General features: G+C 47.5%; 7 protein-coding genes across 7 annotated transcripts; 3 read left to right on the top strand and 4 right to left on the bottom strand.

The window, feature by feature from the left end:
* Positions 1–5,203: 5,203 nt before the first annotated feature.
* CDV56_105145 (DUF3176 domain-containing protein) lies at positions 5,204–7,195 on the bottom strand (the record flags this gene model as incomplete). The annotated part of the gene is made up of 1 exon (XM_026758764.1): positions 5,204–7,195. The coding sequence occupies one exon, from the start codon at positions 7,193–7,195 to the stop codon at positions 5,204–5,206; it is 1,992 nt and encodes a 663-aa protein (XP_026611493.1).
* Positions 7,196–8,850: 1,655 nt separating this feature from the next.
* CDV56_104976 (uncharacterized protein) lies at positions 8,851–9,518 on the bottom strand (the record flags this gene model as incomplete). Its single annotated transcript, XM_026758595.1, has 3 exons — positions 8,851–9,116; positions 9,198–9,346; positions 9,421–9,518. The coding sequence occupies 3 exons, from the start codon at positions 9,516–9,518 to the stop codon at positions 8,851–8,853; spliced, it is 513 nt and encodes a 170-aa protein (XP_026611492.1).
* A 1,105-nt stretch (positions 9,519–10,623) lies between these two features.
* CDV56_104803 (RTA1 domain-containing protein) lies at positions 10,624–11,561 on the bottom strand (the record flags this gene model as incomplete). Its single annotated transcript, XM_026758422.1, has 3 exons — positions 10,624–11,155; positions 11,206–11,300; positions 11,358–11,561. The coding sequence occupies 3 exons, from the start codon at positions 11,559–11,561 to the stop codon at positions 10,624–10,626; spliced, it is 831 nt and encodes a 276-aa protein (XP_026611491.1).
* A 365-nt stretch (positions 11,562–11,926) lies between these two features.
* On the top strand, positions 11,927–13,852 carry CDV56_104610 (Zn(II)2Cys6 transcription factor; the record flags this gene model as incomplete). The annotated part of the gene is made up of 1 exon (XM_026758229.1): positions 11,927–13,852. One exon carries the CDS (start codon positions 11,927–11,929, stop codon positions 13,850–13,852), a length of 1,926 nt encoding a protein of 641 aa, XP_026611490.1.
* A 1,302-nt stretch (positions 13,853–15,154) lies between these two features.
* CDV56_104424 (zinc finger MYND domain-containing protein) lies at positions 15,155–15,910 on the top strand (the record flags this gene model as incomplete). The annotated part of the gene is made up of 1 exon (XM_026758043.1): positions 15,155–15,910. The coding sequence occupies one exon, from the start codon at positions 15,155–15,157 to the stop codon at positions 15,908–15,910; it is 756 nt and encodes a 251-aa protein (XP_026611489.1).
* Positions 15,911–19,469: 3,559 nt separating this feature from the next.
* On the top strand, positions 19,470–20,083 carry aspf34 (cell wall protein PhiA; the record flags this gene model as incomplete). The annotated part of the gene is made up of 2 exons (XM_026757624.1): positions 19,470–19,767; positions 19,827–20,083. 2 exons carry the CDS (start codon positions 19,470–19,472, stop codon positions 20,081–20,083), a joined length of 555 nt encoding a protein of 184 aa, XP_026611488.1.
* An 840-nt stretch (positions 20,084–20,923) lies between these two features.
* Positions 20,924–21,444, bottom strand: CDV56_103869 (ribonuclease III domain-containing protein; the record flags this gene model as incomplete). The annotated part of the gene is made up of 2 exons (XM_026757488.1): positions 20,924–21,159; positions 21,219–21,444. 2 exons carry the CDS (start codon positions 21,442–21,444, stop codon positions 20,924–20,926), a joined length of 462 nt encoding a protein of 153 aa, XP_026611487.1.
* Between the last annotated feature and the right edge of the window lie 2,387 nt (positions 21,445–23,831).

Raw genomic sequence — 23,831 nt, 5'->3', positions numbered from 1 at the left:
ACTTCGGCTCATTCTCAACCCGTTCCACTGCGAATCCGTCTGCTAATCGCAGTCGCGGCCCATTAGCCTCAATCGTCACCCCCTGGTGCTTCATCCAGGGAGTACCCAGTATCAGATCGGTCCCTTCGCCTAGCTCGGGCACCACGTAGGCGTAGACAACAGGTTGGTAGTTGCCTCCAACATCTAGGGCAAAGCGAGCGATCTTCGTAATGATGCTCCCCGTTGCGCCGGTGTAATTCTCTAGCTGAATCGGCTTAATATCTTGTTGCTCTAGTTGTAGCTTCCGTGCAAAGCGCTCGGCCATGACCGCGTAAGATGTACACCCAGTATCCGGTAAGGTTCTACAATTGCGTTCCTTATTGACTATCGCAGATACAGTGAACTCAGGGGCGTCGAAACCGACAGCCCGTCGAAACCGTCTATACCCAGTGAGTACATTTTCTTTTAGACATGGTCGCCAGCTTGGCAGTTGCATCAACTGTTCGACTGGCCCCTGTGAGAGTCTTTTCACAGGAGCAGGTCGTTTTCCAACTCGCTGGCGTCACCAGCCTGCGTCGCAGCTTGCTTGATTGGTTCGTCATCATCTAGCATCGGTCCGACGGCCCGCGAGGCGCGAGGCTGCTTCGCGGCAAGGTGGTTTGGCGGGGGAACAGCGCCAAGATACGGGCAGCCCTTAATCATATGGTCCGAGGCTCCGCAACGCAGACATCTTCCTTCCGTGCGGCGACGGGTTCGCTCAGTCTCGTCCACCCACTTCGCACGGCGACGTTGACGGGCTAAGATCGCTGAAGAGGGCTCCCAATCCATAGTGTCCCCGGGGTTCACTGCAGCCGGAGCTGGGTTCACTGGGGGTGTGGGGGCATAGGTGGTGCGGCTGCGATTTGTGACTGGAGAGTTTCTCCCGCGCCACCTAGCTCGGGCCGTACCCTGCGCGCGGAAGGCTTCAACTCGGTCTGCAATCACCTGTAGCTGCTGGCAGTACCTTTCAAAGCTTGATTCTTTGACCACGCTGAAGAGTTGCATCTTCATCTCTGTATTAAGGGTGCCGTCGATAAAGGTTCGCTTCATGTCATCAGTCCAAGTATAGCCTCCTGCTTCCATCAGCAGTCGGTTGAAGTCGGCTAGCACATCGCTAAAGGGGCGGTTACCCTGCCGTAGGCGGCGTAGTTCTTCCATAGCCTTCTCTGCACGATTCCTGTCCCGAAACATCAGGTCAAGCTGGCTGATCATGCGCAGCACGTCATCTCCCGTGGCAGCACGGTTCTGAGCGTATTGATCCATCCACGGGCTCATCGCTATCGCGGCCTGGTCCTTGAGCCTGGTGAAGGCATACCACATGCAGTTGAATGGGCTGCCAAGAGCTGCTTGGTCGATTTCCAATTTTGTCATCAGACTGGCACGGAAAACGCTATACGCGGCTTTATTGATGCCGTCATACCGCTCTGGATCTGGTAGAATCGGCTTCGGTCTCCTCGTTGGGTCATCTGTAGGGGTAGCAGCGGGGGTAGGTGCTGCAGGAGTCGTCTGGGGTGTAGGTGTTGCTGCTGTAATGGTAGCGGCTGTCTGTCGTTCTTCTATCTGGGCCATTCGATTGGCGATATTCTCTAACTGCTGGGCCATCTGGGCCATGAGGTCTAACTGCGAGCCACCTTGCGTCTGTGCTCGTTCCTGGCTGGGTCCATCCACGGGGTTCTCGCTGTAATTCATACTGTCTGCGTTGTCACTGGCTGTTTCGTCTGGTTCGGCTCGGCTGGTTCCGCTGGTTCGCTCGCTGCTTGGTACGGTCGGTCCGTCTCGTCTCGCTGGTCTGGCTCTGTCTGTCTGTCTAGGGCGAGCGATTTCTAATGTCACGGGCTAGAAGCCGATTCAACCTATAACCTAGGTTTGGACGGTAAGAAATCGCTAAGAGGTTCTAACTGGGGCCGCAGCGGCCGAACACGAAGAGGGGTGTGCGAGGGAGAAACGGGGTCACGTGACATGGCTGTGACATTACTTAGTACAGAATCACGTGACCTAGCCTGCCTGAGGCAGTTCGCGAGTGCTCAGTGAGCTCGAGCATTCAGCGGGCCTTGCCCGCTACATCCTAAGGTAGTTATATCTCCTAAGGTCATAGAGAATATAGGCATCTTAAACATTAGATTATTGTATTTAAAGGAATCTTTAATAAATAATAGTATCTCTAGGTTTTCTAGATTCTTTTTAACCTTCTTAACTACCTCTAGCTTTGGCTTCTAATCTACTAATCATTTCTCTTCATTAAGATAGGGGCAGGTTTATAACTAATATTACTAACCCCCTCTGCATATCTAACTGCATGCACATCTCTTAGTATCTTACTTATTTCTTTAGAAGGTTGCAAACACAGTGTTAGTATTAGTCTGGTAGGTCTGGGTGGTAGTTAGATCACTCTGGATTACATAAAGGACCTGTTTAAACTTTATCTTTTCTAGTTTAGTTTTCATCTGCAAGCATAGTGAATAGTATAGAGGTATGTTAATCTCCCTGAGTATAATTAAAAGGTCTTCCACATCCACTGTAAGTGTACTTAGGGAATGCTCTTAATTATATGGTAGATAGCATGGTAGTAGTAATGCCTTTATTAGTGAACTAATTACTAAGGTATAAGATGCTTACCTCTTAGTAATTAATAATATCTCTATAGGTCATATGCTACCTATATAACCCCTATGGTTTACTATATATAGGCTTACTATACCTAATAACTACCCCCTCTTTATATACTATATCTCTATAGCTAAAGGTTTATTTATAATACTCTTTATCTTATATAAACTATATATTCTTATTAATTAAATTAAAATAGTAGATATTATTATTACTTAATAGTATTTACTAGTATTTACTGAAACAGATATTAGAAGGAGAGCTTAGTTAGACTATTTAGTAAGTAATTAAATGCCTACTTGCAGATGAGGAATTTAAGGAGGGTGTAGATAGAGAACTTATATATATTGCTATATATTCACAGAAAAGAGTATAGGTTAGTGTCTCTGGACAGACTATAGAGGGAATACTTAAAGATCTCCTCCTAGTCTATAACAGCAACAAAATTATTAGGGAATAGATAATAAGAGTGTCTGCAATTATGGGGATGGCATCCGCCAGAAAAAACTGCCAGTGTGCCGGTGATCAACAACTTACTATCAATTGTTGCGCAGCCATGGATGGGGCATTCAACAGATCCGACTGCGTTCTTCAAGACGCTCGCGAGTCAGAATTTAGGGGCTGCTGCGCGCAACGTGGGGGGCGAGCGCAATGCGTCTAACATGGTACATAACTGCCAGAAGCCATTTATACCGTCTCTTTACTAACTCGCCCTCCTTCTGCCATGTAGGCGCAATGCTCTCAAGGCATTCTAATTTATTGCGAGTCCAATGGTCTATAAAGGTAAGTGCTGCAAAATATGGTGTCTTTCGTGGCCACCAAGGACTTATAGCCCGTGCCTTACTAACTCCCTATTTGTTGCAGGCTATACAACGACTACTCGCATCGGCCTGGATGAGTTGGATGTCAGTGCAAGGACAATAGCGGCTTGCCTTAGTGTCTGAGGAAGGGAGGTCTTTGTAGCATTCATTGCACAATATTGATGTTTAGTTACTACATGCAAGTGGAAAAACACAGATCTGTTCAGACTCTGTATTATTCGACCTGATAATTTTATCAATCTGTATGTTTGTAGTTCTGTGTGAAATATTATGCACCAGGTCAAGGGTTCGAAATGTCCAGTTCTTATCAACAAATGACCTATGACCACTATGTGACGTGAAGAACTGAAGGATTGATCAGGATCGTCTTCATGGTTGGCGGATTGGCATCACCTACTTGACGTAAAAAGAGCCTACTAGCCAGAACCGCTTGCGGCTTGACTACCTTACTTATAGAATGATGATGCAGAGATGATTAATATCAAGGAACCTGGTGTTATCAACATTCTGGTCTCTAGTGCTGCTGAGGCATTAAGATAGAAAGAGCACTGGGAGATCTGGCAACAGATTATTATTTGTGCAAGTATGGCTGCATCACCAGGACTATAGAGGCAACACTATATTGAGCCATTCCCTCCAGCATGAATAGAAGTTGCCTGTAAAACGACGCTTGCTCTACTTATATTTATATAACAAATACCTTTTTACAACAATCGATTCTAAATACCATCCCAGCCTTTAAGAGCAGCATTGGCACCCCCATATCGACCCGATGTCGCTGAGTAAAAGACGTGTCCAACAAGACACAGAGTCAACGCTTCCGCAAACCGTTGCTGACCGTCCGACAACTGCCCTGACAGCTTCAATCTTTTGAATTCCTCCGGAAAGATGGCGGGACTTGGACACCAGGAAACACCTCAAGAAGTATATGGTTGCATTTAGCAAAAGGTCTAGACAGTGCATCGGGATGAAGTACGTTTCTCCTATCTGATGAGAATGAATTGAAGGTATACTGACGTCTTAAGCTTGGCCAAATCGGAAATGCTGTTAGCTATCTCCAAAGTCTTTCGGGAAGTGAAGTTTGAACTGTTCGAGACGACGGTCGAGGATGTGACCATGGCACATGAGTTATTTCTCCCATTTCCTAAAGTAGGCAGTAAAGGTGTGCGGGTCGCTATCAAGAGTTGATGTTACTCAGTTGCTATCTCCATGCATAAGCCATGTGGCTGTTGTCTAGTATTTGTTCTCAGAATTGAAATAGGGAACCCAATGGAGATCTTGTTATCCAGGAGTCGAATACACCAGGTTAACCGTCTTGTTGGTTTCTATCATGCTATATCAATACTTGAAGAATTCTCAATAGATATCTTGACTGCCATTGAATGGACATATACGAGCATAGGGTGTGCAAAACAGGGCTTCCCGTCCGCTCAGCCGTACTTAAGCCAGTATCATCAATGAGGCCAGAAGTTATATGCGCCCTTGAAGACTTCCTGCTTTACAGGTGAGAGACACTAAACTATAGGGTGAGTGTGGGTGAGTGAAGGTAAGCTAAGCAATACTATCTAACAGCATGGGTCAGCTAGGTGATTAGACACCTTGGATTCAAACATCGGTAGCTAAGATACAAGAATTCTAGCATGGAGAAGGGAGGAACAGAGAAGTAGTCCCCTCTACCCAAGGCTGATGTGATTCTGAGATGCCAATTCCTCTGGTAGATCTGGGATGTCAGACCTTGTTACTGACCGATAGTGAAATTATTCTGTCTGTAGGAGAAGCCTTTTCTTTGCATCCGAAAACTGCAGTTTCACGTCGACTGCATTCGCGCTTCGACTCATCTGACTCGCAGTCGGATGTTCGTTGTTGTCGCCGGCCAACAAATCGTCGTCGAGTCCATGGTACAGAGGGGCCAAAATGGACGACTTCCACAGGTCAAGCTTAAAGCGCCTATTCAGGAAGATGGTTGATACCAGGAAGATAATCGCCGACAGCAGCAGCCCCGCAGGTAAAATAATCCAGGTCCAATCCACAGCCACATAAACCTCAAAGCGAGACACTGTCCCGGGCACAGTATCATTGCCACTCTCAAGACTGAGCTTAGTCAACGACCCTGCAATATTGCCCATCACATTGGCTAAACTGGTGTCGAGGACCCTTTGGAAATTGTCGTTTCGCGTGGAGTCGTAGTAATCAGTGATCCAAGCACCAATTTCAGAGACGTAGTCTCGGGAGTAGTATGCGTAGCCGGTTATCTGATAAGGGAAGTTGTTGTGGATGTGCTCTAGTCCACAAAAGGCGAATTCGGTGGCATTTTCCCAGTGGCTTGTGTCATCTCTTGGATCACCGGCAACGAGTTCAACATTCACCGGGCCAGGGTCGCGTTTCCAGCATGTTTCAGGTGTTCCAGTGTAGTTCGCAGACTCTGGGCCGTTAAGATATATGTGGTAAAAGGGGTGTCCGTACGTTGGGGAAGAGGTATTCACAGATGGAACGCCGCGAGAAACAGACACATGGTAGGTCCTGGTACACAAAGACAGGATGCATTCGGTCACGCGGCCGATTTTGGGATTCGATCCATTATCTGGATCGTCTATCTCAGCGTGCGCGACGACGAACATGGGATTCTCCACGCCGAGATAAACTTCCGTTGGTACGGGACTGAAAGGATCTCCAAGCTCGGGGTTGTAGTTGACAGACCAAATGACATCTTCTGGAAAAGTCATTTGCAGACTACCTCTGCTAACTGATCTGACGCTGATATTAAAGTTAGCCGGCTCGCCGTGTGGGAGAGTAAGGTTGCATGGTGTCACACCCAGATGAGGATCACTGCGGGTTAGATTAAAATCATCGCAGCCAACTAGGGTGGCTTTGGAGGTGACGTCCTCACATTGGCTGCACCATCCCACAGAGTCAAAAGCAGGCCATGTGCAGTTTCCTGATGGGCAAGTTGGATATACATCGAAATTGTTCGTCCATATTCCAGCGTTTATGGAGTTGACAAAGTTGATGTCGTCTCCGGAAGGGCCATTAAGAACGAATGCTCTAGCTTGTTTTGCGGGCGCCTGATCCGATACACTCTTTGTCTCTCGGATAGGATAACTCACGATCTGCTGAATGAATGGATCGAATGCAAGAGAGAGGAGGGTGATCGCAGCCCCGAGAGATACCAGGGAAAAAGCTTTGTGTTCGAATAAGATCATCATCGAACCCAGGGGCCCACGGCTTGCATCATCAAACGACTGCATATCATGAAGCCGACTCCTTTTGTTTCGAAACCATACCCATTTCAATTGGCCAATGGCTTCAGCCACGGCAAATATGAGAGAGGACTTGCAGCCAGTCCCAAGCACCGAGACGATTGTATTCAGAGTTAGGCCGTATTTGAGATTCGGGTTTGGTTTCTTGTCATATACCCACAAGACTGCGACTATGGCGATGAAGCAAAGGAAACTGAAGCTCATCGCAATGCTTTCGCCGAACCATGTATCTAGAGTCAAAGATTCCCAATCGAAACGGTTTGCACGTCCTTTCGCACATTTGGAATTTTTGGCATCGAGAGCTGATTCAGTCTGCTGCAGTTGCGGAGTGCCTTCGTCGGCTTCTCTGTCGCCGCTGACATTGGAAGATAAGCCAAAGCGAGACTGGAAGTTCTGGTCCTCCAAAACAGTGGGGTCAAGCAGTTCGTGGAATTCAAATGCCTCATTTTCATTGTTCCCCGAGGGGCCGCTGGGCATTTCTATCGACGGCATCCTCTAATACTGAGATCGTTTCACTTTTTGGGGCAAGGAGAGAAAATTTCTTGGTATTCCAAGGACAACTGGTCAGTTCAATGAGGCTGAAAGTCGACAAGAAGGACAAGGAGGACCCTTGTGCGACTCATCAACCCTGGTGATCAATGCGCATAGTGAGTTCGAGGTGCAGCCTTGCCCTGCCCAAGCCCCACAGCGTGCGATGGTAGGAATGTCGATCAGTTCGCCAGCCTCATTGTGCACTTACCCGGTCGGGAGTACACCAGATAGGATTCCATCACTCAGTGGCTTTTCAGCATTTCAATATAATGTTAACGATGATTCATGTCGTATTATGAAGCAGAAATTAAAGACGAGGCGAAGGGAGTGGTGATGAAGACCATTCTGCTTGGTTCAGGGGTCCTGTGGTGGCTGTTATGTAATTGGCTGGTTTGATCTTACCTTAAACACCGAACTACTTAGCATCTGCACTATGGCAAGCCATTGGGACAAAACTGAAAAAATAACTTTTGGTATTTAAGTATGTACACCACTCAGACTTCCACCTAAGTAGAATTACATTTTCATACCATTTGGTATTCCTACTATATGATAATTTAATGATTTGATACCCCTACTAAGCATTAAATCATGATATGGTGTCAATATTGAATCGTTATATAGTAGGGATATCAAATCCCTATATTGAATTGCCATATAGTAGGGATATTAAATCATCATATAGTAAGGATATCAAATGATTCGAATCGTCATATAGCAGGGATATCGAATCCCCATATTGAATCATCATATCGAATCACCATAGAGTAAGGATATCAAACCCCATATAGTAGGATTCGAATTGCTATATAGTAGGGATATCAAATAATATAGTATCATTATATTGATATTAAATCCTTATATACTAAGGTAGTGCCCAATATAGGTAGAATTTATATATATATAGAAAGATAAGGGGGTGCCTCACCATGGATACTGCATATTCAATATATATATATTTCAAGTATAGTGGTATTCAATATCCCTACTATATGATGATTCAAATGATTCGATATCCCTACTATATGACGATTCGAATCCCTACTATATGGGGTTTGATATCCTTACTATATAGTATTCAATATCAGTGCGGTGCGTGCGACCGTAGGGAGGGCGGGAGTGGTGAGACGTAATCATTGTAAAAATACCAAAAGTCCACATCGTAGCTATAAGGTAGTCCGCCGAAGGTAATGACCAATCTTATTGATCCTGGCCACTCCCTGCATGGCTTAAATCACCCTTTTCACTTGACAGCCTTTCTAATGGCGCATAATTATGTAAAATAATCATAAAGATAAATAGTAAGAGATAGATCACAAAAGAAACACTTATAGATAGCAAAAGGAGATAATAATTAAGCAAAGACGAGGCCCTCTAGCACTAGAATAGGCTATAAGGAGTCCAGTTACTACAGAATTACTCACTCACCCACTCGAGCCATTGCCTCACAGCTATCTACCCACGGCACAAAAGTGATATGCTCAGGGGGCGAAAATAAAAGCGCATTATGAAACACAGAAGTTTCAAACGAAATGGACAAAAGCAATGTAAACCACAAAGTTTGCTTTGCAGCCTGAGCTGGACTGGACGGGGAAGCAAAGAGAAACGAGATCTCCTCACATCGCAGCCGCGAAACTGACGAAGACCACGGCCGCGAATGCAGCGGCAGAGACTTGCTTGTTGGACGAGGCGGCACCAGTAGAGGATGGCGAATGCGCCGAGGAAGAACTGCTCGCGCCAGAGCTAGAGCTAGAAGAGCCAGAAGATCCGCTTGTAGCGGTAGTGGTAACGATGGTAACGAACCCAGTCTTGGAAGATCCAGAAGCGGTCGTGGTAGCGTCGGAGGTCGTAGAGCTAGCGGAGCTGACAGAGGAGTTGAGGACTGTAAAGAACATATTAGTTATAATTACACTAATTCTTCATTCAAAATATGATAGCATGACAGTATCTTCACAGAACTTACCAACTTGGTGGCCGGCAGAAGCACAAGTGTTGGAGTAGAAGGTCATCGCGGTCTGGGTGTCGTCACCGCAAGACTGCGAGATCTGAGATTGTACAGCGCTACTGGCTGAGCCGCAGAGCGAAGCGAGATCGGCAGGGTTGCTCTCCGTGCTGTGAACAGACTGTTAGCGAGCAGCTTTCTGGTAGATAGATAGCTTATGTCCATCATATGTCGCAGCACGTACCCAATAGCGGCCAGAAGGCATGAAGGCGGATCAGCGGCCACTGCAACGCGGCAGAGTGCCAGGAGAGAGACGACGAAAGCAGACTTTGCGAAATACATGTTGATCAGAGGAGTTGTCTAGTAAATTGCGTAATGTGCAGAGAAACTGGTCGAAATCAAAGCGGACTGGCGTTCAACGGAACCGAGGGATAATTGGAAATAGAAGTTGATGTACAAAAAGAACATAAGGAAAGACGTGTGTAGGTGAAGAGAGTGACAGGGGATAACAATTGAAGAGAACAGACTCAGCCTGGGGATCTACTACTGTCTAAGCCTTTAAGGCTGCGCCAGAGTGGGCCCCATTCCAATGTTCCTGTCCGTGTACTCCCACCATGTTTATATTTTAATCTTTGTAACCGGCAAAGCATGTTCCTATACGCTTAAGACATAGATCCTGTATACTGTATAGTGTGATGACCCTGCGCTCAGCACATACCACGATGCTCAGGGGATTAGAAAGTAGAACCCACCCCTGAGGGCCCTGACCTAGTATGATTTAGTATGAGTTTCAGTTAGTAGTTGGGTGGGTGACCAACTGACCACCAGCGAATCCCCGCTGTTGTATGTTTTTATGTCTTACTCTTTTTAATACTCTAGAATGCTTTGCATTTTGCTAGACAAACAGCCTACTTTCTCTACTACTTTCCCCCTCTTCTTGCTGCGCCTATGTCATAGTCATTGTTGAGGAGCTTTCTTTCTGGCGCGTGGTAACCTAGCATGATTGCAGAATGAATCTAGGAGCGATAACAGCGACAGAATCCGTGCCACAAAACTGACGGCAGATAGGATAAACCAGGAAAGCGAGGAGCGAAAAACAAAAGCATGACCCTAGGAAGCACGAGACAAAATCTGGTAATATAGAATAACCAGAATTATTAGTACAGCAAGGACGTACAGGATTGCATAATGACAGAACCCCATCATTTGTAACATGCGCTCCGGGAGACCAAGAGTCAACGGTATCCATATGTACTCGTTCCAATTCATCATCCTGAATTTAAATGCGTCGTTATTTGTACACACTGGTAATCCTTTGCTTCTCACACCACTGAATTCGACGATTCTCTCGAACAACATCCTTTGTATACAAAATTCCAATGTAGCCCTGGACGAGTAGTGCCGACAGCGCACCCCAAACTGCTTTTTATACAGCCCTCTCGTGGACCTAGCAAAGCGGAATACAATCAGACAATCGGGCTTTCTTCACCTCTCCCTCGTGCTCACCATCACAGAAAAAAAAGGATGGACTGAACACAACGAATGCCCCCACTGCCACCGCCACTGGCACCATATCCAAAGCAATGAGATACCCTTCAGTGCGCATCAAATGACCCTGCCATCCACCTGATAGCTCGGCGATTCGGTATGCATTGCGAACAAACACCATCACAGTCGAAACCCACATAGCTAGCATGACCGGCCACCCTATGACCGATAGTTGCCGTATACCCTTCGTGCGCAGTCTGAATATTGTCCCCAACAACAATGCCACAAACAGGACAGTGTTGCTGAACTGGAAGATGATGCCAGCCCGCATTACGTTAGACCCGTGGTCCAGTTGGTCCTGGTTCTGTGCACTTGACACCAAGACTCCCCCTACAGTTTGAATGGCTAATGAGATGATGTCCAAGATGATAAAACCAACCCAGAAGAATTTGGAGGGGATATGGAAGAGCCGAGGTCCAGTCTTTTCAACACTGCATCTTATCAGCAACGCATCACATGCCCTTCGCTCAGTAATGCTCACATTTTACAGAAAAGGACATAGTCCGCGGCGGAAATAAAGACCGGACTGATGATGAGACTGCAAATTTGGATCATGAATGGCATCCAGTCGGCTGGCTGAGATGAAGTCAGCAATGGGTCCCCGTAGGGACGGCCTTAAATAACCTGACATACTGCGAAATGAGCCCAGAGTCGCCCTCCCCAGCCAATGGCCTCACCCACAGCGGCGAGGGCAAGGGTGGTCATCCAGTAGTGTTTGTACCTTCCGAAGATAATCTGAATGATGCATGCAATTGTTGCTGTGCCAAAGTAGGCAATTCCAAACAAGGCTGCTGGCTCGCTGGGTAGATAACCATAGAAATCAGTTGACTGAGCCATGATGGCAAGAGAGAGGTCGACTTGGCTTTGGTCATTGTGATTGAGAATGACCGGAAAATCATATTATAAGGTAGATGGTGCCACGGAGATATTGTGCATTAGAGCAGGCACCCAGATTCAGAATCTTCCTTCACATTTATTCTTCTATTTGTGGTTGGCAGAATGTCCGCAGAACCTCCGCATTATATCCGCCGACTCCGCCTTAATTTGGTCAACCCCGTCACCTCCTGTCTCAAGTTTTCCACCAGGACAGGAGAATCTACCGCAGAAACACCGCGAAACTCCCGTACTTCGGACATCACTACTTTGTTCCTTGGTTTACGCCCTGCGTTTGCCGGAGACCATCTCGGACATTCTGATCTGAAATGCAGCTCAAACGAGGACTGCCGCGAGAGTCGTGCGATTTCTGCCACCGGCGAAAGGTCAAATGCGATCGGTCACTGCGCGCAAGGCAGGGCCTTGCCTCATGTTCCCAATGCACCCTGCGTCAAGGACCTTGTCTTTTGAATGATCCAACCGAGACACGTACACGACGGCGTGGCCGTGGAACTGCCCACGGAGGTAATACGGGCATGGCTTTAGGTGACGGAGGATCAAACATAGCAGAGGATGATAACCCAGCAGCCGCCCCGTTTGCTTCGGCATCCCAGCTCGAGCCTCTTCTGCCACTGGAAGATGATCATTCGGCATTATTACAGTATCCTGATGATATGTTTGCTGAGAATTTTCTTGGTTTGAGCCGTGACAACATCTTCTTTCTCAATCAAGCTTTCATGGGCGACAGTGGAGGATCGATGGAATGGCTTGGCCAAGGGCAGAGTGCACATCAAGATAGTCAAGTCTCTACCATCGGTGACGGCCAGCCTAGCAACGCCGAACCACAGGCGCAAATTCGAACGGAAGAATCTCAACAGTTCCCTTGGCTGGACAGCGTTGCAGATTCGAATACCGTTTTTACTGCTGCATTACATTGCTACTTCAAGTTCGCGGCGCCATGGCTGCCGATCCTCCTCGAGGACGCCTTCTGGCAAGACTACCACAACGGCCGAAGTAGCCATGTTCTGGCGTCTGCTATAGCCTGTCGCGGTATGCCCTTCACGACAGTTTCAGACAAATGGATTCTTCAGCAGCGCTTTGCGCACGACTTTCGAGAGGCATTCCTAGGTGCTCAGAGCATAGCATCCAATGATGGGACGATCAGACTTGACGACCTTGAAGCGCTGGCTCTCATGGTCAATTTCGAATACGAAGATACAAACAGTCCGCCGCTTCATTCAAATCTGGGAAAACTCTTCTTAAGGCACGAATCGCTCGTTATGATGACGTTACAGTCCCGTATCCAAGATCGTATCTCCACGGGGCCAGACTCATCAGTGACGTTGGCGAGAGCTCGGGAGCGACGTATGCTTCTTTACTGGCACGTCTATGGTCTTGATGCCTTTCACTGCTTAGATCGTAAGCAGATATCTCTGATTCCCGACAAGGACGCAAGCGACCATGACAGTTTTCCCCAGCACGAGGCTACGGACTTTTTCGACGCCGTCTTGGAACTCGCAGTCATTGCCCGAAAAATTCTGCGACAGTTGTGTAGTAACTCGGCAAAACGTCGTGGTATCGAGTCCAATGATGTGCATGACATATATGCACAAATCTATCAATGGAGGAACCACACTTGTCCTCCGCATTTGCGGAGGCATGAACAAAGTCCAGGTATAGTGGCGACTCACGATAATAACGAGGGTCACTCGACCGAGCTGAAGAGACATATTCAACTTCATCGGGCTGTGCTGTGGGCATTAGAGATCAATTGTTTGATGCAAGTTGAGTGTTTTGTATCCGACTTCGGCATCAAAGATAATGGAGACCTGCGAGCAGAGATGACTACAGCGCGCGTGGAATACGAAAGTCTTCGTGCTCTGAATGACATGATTGCTATATGTCACTGGATCGATCCGCATGCCATCTGCGATGAAGATGGCAAGCAGCACTCTCTGATCGATCTCGCGCCGTTGGCGTTACGTAATGCGTGTGCTGGGCTATGTTTTTGGACATGTCAACGCGGCATCAATTCGACTCAACTCTCCACTACCCGAGCCCCTTTGGGCAGAAGGGGGCCTCCAGAAAACAGTCAGAAACACCCTGCTCACGCTCATATCGAAAATGCGCAGCTTTTACGAGATGCAGCTGCGAAAGCAACGTCGCACAGGGACACGGCGGAGATTCTTGAGCGCCTCGACAAACAAATCGCCTTGCTCAAGGCAGAGATGGATAATGCTTTAGGAGCTAAGTAATGAAGATTGCGCGCCTGCACCCTGCTTGTATTAGCGCTTTAGATTATGATTTACTCTAGCGGCACGCTTGCTCGTATTAAATATCAAGTTGAAGGTATCAGATAGGCCGGAAAGGAATGGATTACCATAGCATCATCTTGTTCACTATAAACTGGGATCTGAGATCCTAGAGAATCTCTGGAAACAGGTGCAATATAATGTTGATCTAACATCGTCTCTTGCTAATGCTTAAAATAGGAATTTCTCTGACTAAAGGTGTTTGAGATACTTAGAGACACTCAGTATTAAACTGCGCCTCTTTATCCTACAGGAGAAAGGAAGAGCTCTGGATGAAGATCAAACTGTGACCTCATAAATATATCTCCTATTTTCAAGTAATCACCAACAGCAATTGTTCCAATCATCCAGTCATTATCCAGGCACAGCCGTCAGCTAATACATACTGCCTTATGTACATTAAGTGCGTGTAGTAAGGGCAGATGATTGTAATAGTGATCATAATATAAAGGTGACCCATTGGCTATGGTTTGACACCTCTATATCACCAGGATTGTGACTTTAGCGGCTATTCAATTTAAAGGTAGCACTGTTCCAGCAATGTGGGATGATTTTATGTTACTAACAGGCTTCAGTAGGCCTAGTAGCACCTGGCTAAGGTACATTAACCATCTTAGCGTGCACAAGAATCTCATAGTGTTCTAAGTTTATCTATGTTGCACCAGTCCTAAAACATCCTTCCAATATCATGCATTCAACTGACATACATCTTTTTAATCATGATGCGTACACCAGTCTCAGCAAACACAGGATGTCCCCATTAGATATGTTCAACCCTGGGGCTCCCTATTTTCTAGGAAGGGCTTGGATCAGCATATTAACATTAACTCTATCTGCTGTTAGGGACCTAGTAATAGCTGAGTTTTCTTGTGTACTAGCATGAGTACTTTAAGAGCAGAGTGAAGAAGAGAGGAGCAGGAACTGATTCACAAGAATACAAGGTACCTTCAGAAATTAAATAACTCCTCTATTTCTAACTATAATAGTTCTATTTCAGGCAAGTACACCACTGCTTAACTCACCTCCAGTGATAAGCTCTGGCATTCTCTACCTGCTGAATTCACCATTCATTCAACCCTTTCAGTAGTGAAAGAGCCTCATTCACCGCCACTTGCGCTCTTCCTTCTATACCAGAAAATTTCCCATAAGCAACTCCCCCTTCATATCCATCAACGAGCAGCAGAAAAGGTGCAATCAATCTCATCCTCACATCATCTTACTGAACCAATTACAGTCGCAAAGATCATGTCTGACTCAAATCCCACCGAGACACGCAATTGCCAGAGCTGCAAGAAGGCAGAATCCGAAAGTGCTCCCTTGAAGAACTGCTCCCGCTGCAAATCGGCCGTCTACTGCTCTCGCGACTGCCAGAAAGCCGACTGGAAGACTCACAAGAAGGTCTGCGCCAGCAACGCTCAGGCAAACGCAGGCTCCGGAACCCAGTCCACGGCTGATGCCAACGCCACCCAATCCACCAAAGCCCTGGAGGTTGACTTCCTGAAGCCGTTTCATCGCCTCGACGCAAAGACCTGGCTCCATGACCGCACCGAAAAGGATACCTACAAGTTACTAATCGACACTTACCGTCTCCGGCTAGACGACGACTACACTTTCACAGGGGATATTGATGCGAATAGCATCTATGGCGGTGCGACTGATGGCGGACGCGCTGGCTTCCGCCGGTTCCTGAAGCGCGTTGAACGCAAACCCGATCTCCTTCCGAGTTGGTGGACCCCAGCCAAAGCGGAGGAATGCGTCCGGTACGGCACGGATTCCGCAAACTGGAGCGATCTCGGATGTGCGGTGGAAAAGCACGACATTATCGAGCATTACGGAAACCAATTGATGCCGATGCAGCTGCGCATGTTCGGCGAGCAGGTGCTTGGAACTGGACCCGGTGGACACAAAGGAGCAGCGATGATGAAGATGCAGATGGCCATCGAGCGCGGAGGCGGCGGCGTTAGCTCACATATGGACATGAGCCACCTCTTCAGACATTGATCGGACGTTGTAGCTGTAGGCCAGGGGGTTGCTGTCAATCAGTACGTGGTCCGCAGACATTTACTTCGACAGTCTCCAGGAGAAATGTTCGTTGGCATGATGGGCCTGTTGTTGTTTCCCTTCTACGACCGTGTGCTTTCTCGCGATCGAACGAGGACAGGCAATGACATATCACATTTTTGTAAGCAGTTATGGAAAAAGGCGTTTATCAACTTGAGAGATTAGAATCTGGAGATAGCCAACCTCTTATTAATGGCTGAATTCTGGTCTGGTTCACATAGAATATGAATTGTGGGGTAAAAAGCAAAAGATTTTGACCTACGCAGGATTCGAACCTGCAATCTCTTGATCCGTAGTCAAGCGCCTTACCATTGGGCCAGCAGGCCTTGTTGGAGACAAGGCTCCACATTCTGCTTCATGTCCCAGGACAACTGCTGCACCTCGATATTTCTGTTCAGAACATCCTCTACATGCTTAATCTTCATTAACATGTCCTCGCTTATGTTTATTCAAAGAGCAGTGCCTTGGTCTCTCAATTTGTCATATTCTGCTTTTCCAACGTGATTTTTGGATGTTTCGTGACTAAATATCGGCAGACTGATGCCCCGTAAAACAAAATATATCTTTGCGTAACCGAAGCCCTAATAAATATGAACTGTCACTGGATAAATCATGCACTGATATCCCAGCTATTCGTAAATCAGCCTGACAATGAAACCGTACCACATGGAGAGCACTCAATCCATCCAGAATTCCAGGAGAGAGATCCAAGACTCCTATAGTCGGCATTGTTCGGGAGGTCGAATTTCATCTGGCGCAACTCTCCAAACCTATAAATATGACCTTTCTAGTGGCCGAACCTAGAGATTCCGACGCTATTCTTGAATTAAGATTGATTGCAAAGCATGATCTTTCAGTTCAGATTAGCAATAATCGGGTTGGACATATCGTAGCTTGTCTATATGTTCCAAGACACGTAGTGTACAACTCGCCTTCACGCGTCGTGGCCCTATCCTCGCAGCTATCGGCGGTTATACAATCACTCGAAATTTCAGATGCAGCAGGTTTGTCTATAGACTTTGGCTTACCGGCAGCGATCGCACACCTGTCCTATACCAACTCGGCCCTTCCTTCTCATTAGAGAGAGAAAATGACGGCATTGAAACTTTATAAGAAGATCTCTCTTTCAAGCTGAATCATTCAATGGTGTTTTGGAAAGACGATTGGTTGCGGTGCCTTGCTTGATTTATGCAATGTAATCGCCCAGCCGCTTGACGGCTATGTCTTTGCTCAGTGGTTATGACATCGTTGGTTCGTGATCCTGGAAGGTAGGTATGGTCTTATATCTAGACGCAGCTGGCACAAGATAACGTATACACCTCCATCCATTAGTAAACTTGGCCATAGTAAAATGACACATTAAGGTAGCGGGCAATGCAGGGTCACAACGAACATGTCACGCTGATAGTATCATCCAAATTCGAGCATCGGTCGAATTTGCGAGGCTCATGCGAAGAATTTGCTATAACCCAAGCTCAATTATCTCGCCTAGAGATTAACTTCGCCCATGTATTGAGTAAGATATGACTAGGAGACGAGGACAAAGAATGTATCTTTTTTTTTATGGTATCTGAAATACTGGCTGAGGATTACTCAGGACAGGAAACCAAGACAGCAGCCGAGTCCTCAAGGTTCGCGAACTTTTCCATATGTGTAGTGAGCTATCTCTATCTTCGGATAGTGAGATTGCGTAGCGGCAACATGGTCTTAGCAATTCCTCACGAAATGTATCTAGGAGTGACAAGGTGAGAAGGTTCTGTCTGAACGGGAGAAGGGGATGACCACTCGACTCAATGGATGTACAGACAATTTATTCCCTGGTTTCAACAAGAGCGGAAAGGAAGTTCCGCGGAGGACACATATGAATAACTAGGAGAACTGCAATCGACGAAGGACAGCAACATAGAGTCGTCAAAGTCGGCACGAGGCGATACAGCGACCAGAAAGTCAAGTTCTTCAGGTATGACCAACATCGTCGCCTTGGATGGTCTGCGTGGCTCTGTCGATCGTAGTGCTCTATGTATTTCCTACAGAATATGACTACCAGGCGGGTATTATCTCCTCGTGCAACTTGGCTCTCGACTGCGCTGGGATTCATGGTGAAAGCATAGCATAGGCACGTTTGCTGCAGCTACAGCACAAGTACCATTTCTAAGACATCTTTTGAGACAGTACTACTAATCCGCTCTGCGCAGTCTGGCAGCTGTTCACAGGGCTACAATTAGGGTCAAATGTGGTTGCGCTTGATAGTCGAAGGTGGATGCGTTTTGGCGCCCAAAATCGCGAGCTCTCTTCAAAAGCGTTATGATCAACAACTACTATCTCTTGAGAATGGTCCAGCACTTCTTCCTTTTCTGGAATGTGTACCCAAGTTGCGTGACTTGTAAGGCAAGCTAAGAGGTCATACCGGAGTACTATCGGTTTCAACGTTGAACTGGCACAACCATTATGTAAGAAATTGGATTAAGGATCTTCTACAATGCTTCTAGTCGCTCCTTCCGGGGTCCCCGACTGACGCTAAGATGAGGCCGAATGACAAACTACGGCTGGTGATCAGCGCGTAGTTTGTATAGTGCAGGGCTAGGGTGTCTCTTCAAGGATGCCTCGGTAGAATATTGGAGATTTCATTGACGCCTGGGAGTGGCGGTGCAGCGTTGTGGCCAGGTGGTCAAGTTTTCGCTACAGATGAAACCCCATATCATATTGTATTCTGTTCCACAGCAATCTATTTCTGTGGATGAGGAAGCCTTGTAGTCGATTATTCCGCTGAGTGATAGATATCCCGCAGGGCATGGCATTCCACAACGACTTTAGGGCATCTTCCGGTCGTCCCGTTCCCGCCCCAAGTCCGATGTCTTAAGATCTTTCAAGACCCTGGTCCCTAATTGGGTCTGATTCTCCTATTGTGGGGAGCTCGGAGAGACATGTGGAGTGACTGGGAATCAGGGTCCACAGCGTCTTGCCACTATTAACGTCGTTCATGCCATTATCTTGCGGGATACTGGCAGTAAAAGTGATGGAATAATGTCTTCAAGGTGTAAGATTCGTAGTCTGTGTTTTGTTCTAGGATTCAAGATCTTATACCGAGATGAGAGAACAATAATAACAGAGCGTAGAAGCTATCCTCATTATCTCCAGGACCAAAGATCCACAGCACTAGGTTTCTTAAGGCAATTTCCCTATATTTCAGGCAGTGGACCCATTATTGAAGTCATCTGAAGAACTAATTATAGCCATTGGCTAATGAAGTGCAGAAGGAATGATAACATAACCAGTCTGGATACAGCTGCATGTCTTAGACAGTTGCTTGGCGGTGTTGGCGCAGTCACTACCCCGTATCGTGGATATGGAAACCCTCGGATTTCGAGGATCTCTGTGAAGGTATAAAACGGCCCAATGCTATCCTTGTTCGTCTGATATTCATCAACAACAACACATCAATCACTCACAGCTCATTCCAAACACCCCCAGCTCTCAAATACCCTCCAGACCACTCAAAATGCAGTTCAAGAACTTCATCCTCGCCGCTTCGGCCGCCGCCTCTGCCTCCGCTGCCGCCGCCCAGAGCAGCAACAGCAAGACCTTCGGCCTCGTCGCCATCCACTCCGGCAGCGCTGTCCAGTACTCGGCCTTCAACGCCGCCCAGAGCAGCCTCTTCGCTGGCCTCAAGTCCCAGAACGCCAGCTGTGACCGCTCCGGGGAGCAGACCGCCACCTTCTACCTCGATGATGGTGCCCTGTACCTCTATGCCGCTTCCGCCACTCCCCAGGAGGTCTACGTCGACCGCTCCGGCATGGGTAAGCCACATCCACATTCCACCCTCACGGGAAAACAAGAGCTGACGGGAACTCTACAGGCCAGGGTAAGATCGGCTACACCACCGGTGCTCAGCCCGCCCCCCGCAACGCCGAGCGCACCGGCTGGGCCATCAACGACGGCCACCTCCAGTTCGCCGGCAACGACCTGATTGCCTGCCCCAACAGCATCGACGGTGCCTGGAGCATCTGGGCCTCTGCCGGCGTTGCCAACCCTGCCGGCAACGAGAACTGCGTCGGCATCGCTGCTCGTGTCGAGGAGACTTCCAACCCTAACAGCTGTGTTTACACCCAGTAGATGAGAACGTGAGCTGGGTCTTGCGGTCTGCTTATACAGTCGTTTGATTTGAGCGTTGCTTTTGATTTCTGTTATTGTTGCGGGTCCTGGTCAAGTACAGAGCTTTCCTGTACTATATCACTCCTTTACAGTACATTAAGATCACTCTTCGAATATACAGAACGTTGTTTTGTCGTTCGGGCGAAAATCACTCGTTTTAATTCCTTTAGTTCAATATCGCTAGGATACCGGGATACTGTACAGAGGGAGAAGTCCTGCCAAACTGAAATACGTAAAATGCCTTGACGCCTATCAGGACTGAAAGCGCTACCACATGCCTCTTACGCATAAGTAGTGTACCTGCCCCTGTTGCCCTCAGCCTATGACTTACGCTACAAAGTGTTGAAATGGAATACAATCTCGGATGAGCCGTCGTCCACCAAAACAAAAATCCATACAGCTATCAGCTACGTGCCTAGTTGATACTTGATCACCCTGCATCCCCTATCAATCATATCACATCACAACACAACAACACCATATCACGTCCGTCAGCAAGACTTGCCAACCCGCCACAGCGAACACCGCCGTTCGTGGCTCTCAGACGTTCCAGGACCGCGGGGGCACCCGAAGGCCCCCTCGTACGGGGCCGGCAACGGACTGCAGCTAGCATGGAACGCCAACAAGGACGCCAAACCCTACTTAAAAAGCATTCTGGCTTTGTCCTGGAAGACTGTCCATGCCCTTGGGCAATCGGATGCCGGTCCCGCGCGAGGAGGCCTTTGGGCGCCCCCGCGGTAAGTAACAGATATCGAGTCACGCAAACTCGTCTATTCGCTTCGTTCACGCGTCAGGGTAAATTCACGATGGCCATCCCAGGCTCAGGAGAGCCATGACAGCTCGGACAGCCTGGACGTCCATCTCGCTATCGAGATAGACAGCGCCAAGGATAGCCTCGACGGTTTGAGCCATCACTCCGGGGGAGACGATGGTCTGAGACGGATTGATGAGAATGAGATTCTCCAGTCCAGCTTTGGAGCCCATCTGTGCGAGATGGGAGTTGCTGGCTATCGACGAGACGATCTGGTTGATGTAGCCTGGTGTTTTAATTAGTGATCCATGTCAAGAACGTTTGTGACGAACAACTAGCCTCGACCGGCTTTGGCCTCGTAGCCGTCCATCACCAGAATCAACCGCAGGACCGCATCGCCAATTTGCGCCAGATCCTTATTGCCGTCACAACGATGTGGTCGGCCAGTCATGACAAGGGCGCCGGCGCTACGAAGAGCTTCGTAGAGGATTGCGCGATTGGTAAAGTCGTAATGGATAATGTTCTCGACGAAGTCAGCTCTCTCGTCTAGCGACATGTGAGACATGGCCATGGTTGACCAATGGACAGTGTACTGATGTATTGGATGAATGTAGATAGAATGGAGAGTGTTGGAAAAGAGAAGTAGAGGCACAGGAGATGCAAGATGGAACAAGAGAAGATGGAAGAAAGAGGGCAATAGACGCCTATTTATCTACCCCTCTTCTATAGACTTATGTGATGTAAGAACTGCGGCAGACGCTGCGCCGCAATACGCAGACATACTCCAAGGCGTATCGCCTGCATCATGCTGGCGGTTATCTATTGGCTATGCCATGGCTCTGTCAACCATAAAACCACTCGACTAAAAGTTTCTGGACGACCATTTCTAGCGTTAGTGAAATATAGTGAACAGTCTCGATACGAAGTGAGTTCTGCAATATAACCGCGGGACAAAAGTTCGGTCCACAGTACGCAGAAGAGTCAACCATTTTATCTGTCCCTCTGTAAATGGCCAGCCACTCCTTGATTCCTGGTATATGATACGTCTGGATGACAGTCAGGCCGCAAGCAACCAGACTCTGTCCGCACGAACCACGGTCGAAGTATGCGAGCGGGTCTTTCCAGCCGCAGCAGAGTGCTTTTCAATTGCTGCAAGCTTCTACACACTCTGTCTCATCTAATGGCAAGTCAAACGGGCTGCACCGAGATATTCGCTACGGTTGACGGCTACTCATGCCAGTCCTATGCCGCCGGCCGCAACTGTGGTACCATGGTTGAGCAGGCGATGATTTGAGGGACCATCTACCATTCAAAGACTGTTGATAATAACAACTTTTGTGGTACACAGTGCTTGCAACTGGACACCATGGCACCTGGGATGGATTCTGAAGCTTGGAAAACGTCGGTGTCTGACTCGTCGACCTGGAGCTTCTTCAGCTATGCATCAGGTGGTAAGAATAATCTCTAAAGGCATGGACTCTTGCAGACTTTTCCTTGTGGCATTGCGTTTCAACTTAAATGCTGGGAGCCATGATTGCCGTTCTACTATGCCTCCTATGCTTGTTACAGCCTTCTATCACTGCTTTGATCGTCACTTCATGTATTGGCATAAAGTCTTGGGCACTTCTTGGAATGGCCATCTTTATCCTTTGCTTATTCAATGGGACACAACATAATTTAGGAGCTTTGTAGTTAACTGTGAATAGAATTAGCTACCAGACCAGAAACTAGTGGATGTGATTACACTGCAATTACTGCTTTCCTTAGTAGGCGCGCCGTATATTGCCAACCAGTCATCAATCCATCATCAAAACTGCAGTGTCTCTAGCGTCATCGCAATCTTGTTAAATTTTTGATGGGAAGGGGATTTATCTTATACAAATTCAGATTCATGATAACAAGTGTGATATCAAAACTCCGACGGGTAACTAGTCGTCCATGTCGAATGTCATGCTAAATCCAGCTCTACCACCCACAGCAGCTCTAGTTCATTCACTCCAATTGGTTCCAGATACAGTATCTATGGTAGAAGCATGCCAAGCAGAAGAACTTTGCAATAGCGCTCGTCCTAATGCTCCTTTCGAAGCTTTTCTCCCTGAAGTCAAGCATCACTGACTGTCCCTGCTGAAACTGGAAGCATTAAATGGCTTGGTCCGCGTGTCTCCCGTCTATTATCAATTTCTGCTTTATCATTACCGCCTGCTCCGCTGAACATTGGAGGCAACATTGTGCATCGTCACTGTGAATGCCATTGCCGTCTGTTTCGGCAGACTTCTTAAGATCGCAGACAAATGGGGGAGTCAATGAATTTCTTGAAGTATATCAGGACATGCGCTCTTCACCTCAGTACTCGATCTTTGGTCGGATTTTGACCGCGGATGATATAATGGGCAGGTGATTATCAAGCCTCTCTCACGGCAGTATAGCCATTGGGCAGAACGGATCTCGCCCAAGATGCTGAGACACTCCTGAGTAATGCGCTTTTGAGTAGAATGGAGGAGATATGAGCAGTGCGCGTCTTAATCTTATGCACACTATGAATAAACAAGAGACAAGTACTTGATTAGATATGGAAGATTGACATTAATTCAATATGAGATATTGCATCCTGACCTTCGCTAATGTTAATGTCAAAGAATATCTCTCGGAGAAAGAGAAGAAACAGCAACTGGACTTGCTATCTACTCGCTATCTAAGAGAGGAGAAGATGAGAGGAAGGCTGCCCTGACAAACAGCCCTAGCTGGAGAAATGATCGGGCCGTCTGAGCAGGGCAACCTTCCATCACCAATCCATTCTGCGAACTTTAGATACCTGTACTCTGTGGATAGACTATCTTCACGTGAGTACAAGATAATCATGTGAAGAGAATTATTGCCGCCTCAGTGGAAGGATCACGTGACCAAACTTCTCTAAACCAATGAGAAGGGCAGGAATTGGAGGATAATGCCAAGACTGGC

This window comes from Aspergillus thermomutatus (genome assembly GCF_002237265.1).
Source record: "Aspergillus thermomutatus strain HMR AF 39 chromosome Unknown NODE_224, whole genome shotgun sequence".
NCBI classification, from domain to species: Eukaryota; Fungi; Ascomycota; class Eurotiomycetes; order Eurotiales; family Aspergillaceae; genus Aspergillus; species Aspergillus thermomutatus.
Note: the sequence above shows the minus strand (reverse complement) of the source record. Positions and strands in the feature narration are given on the sequence as shown.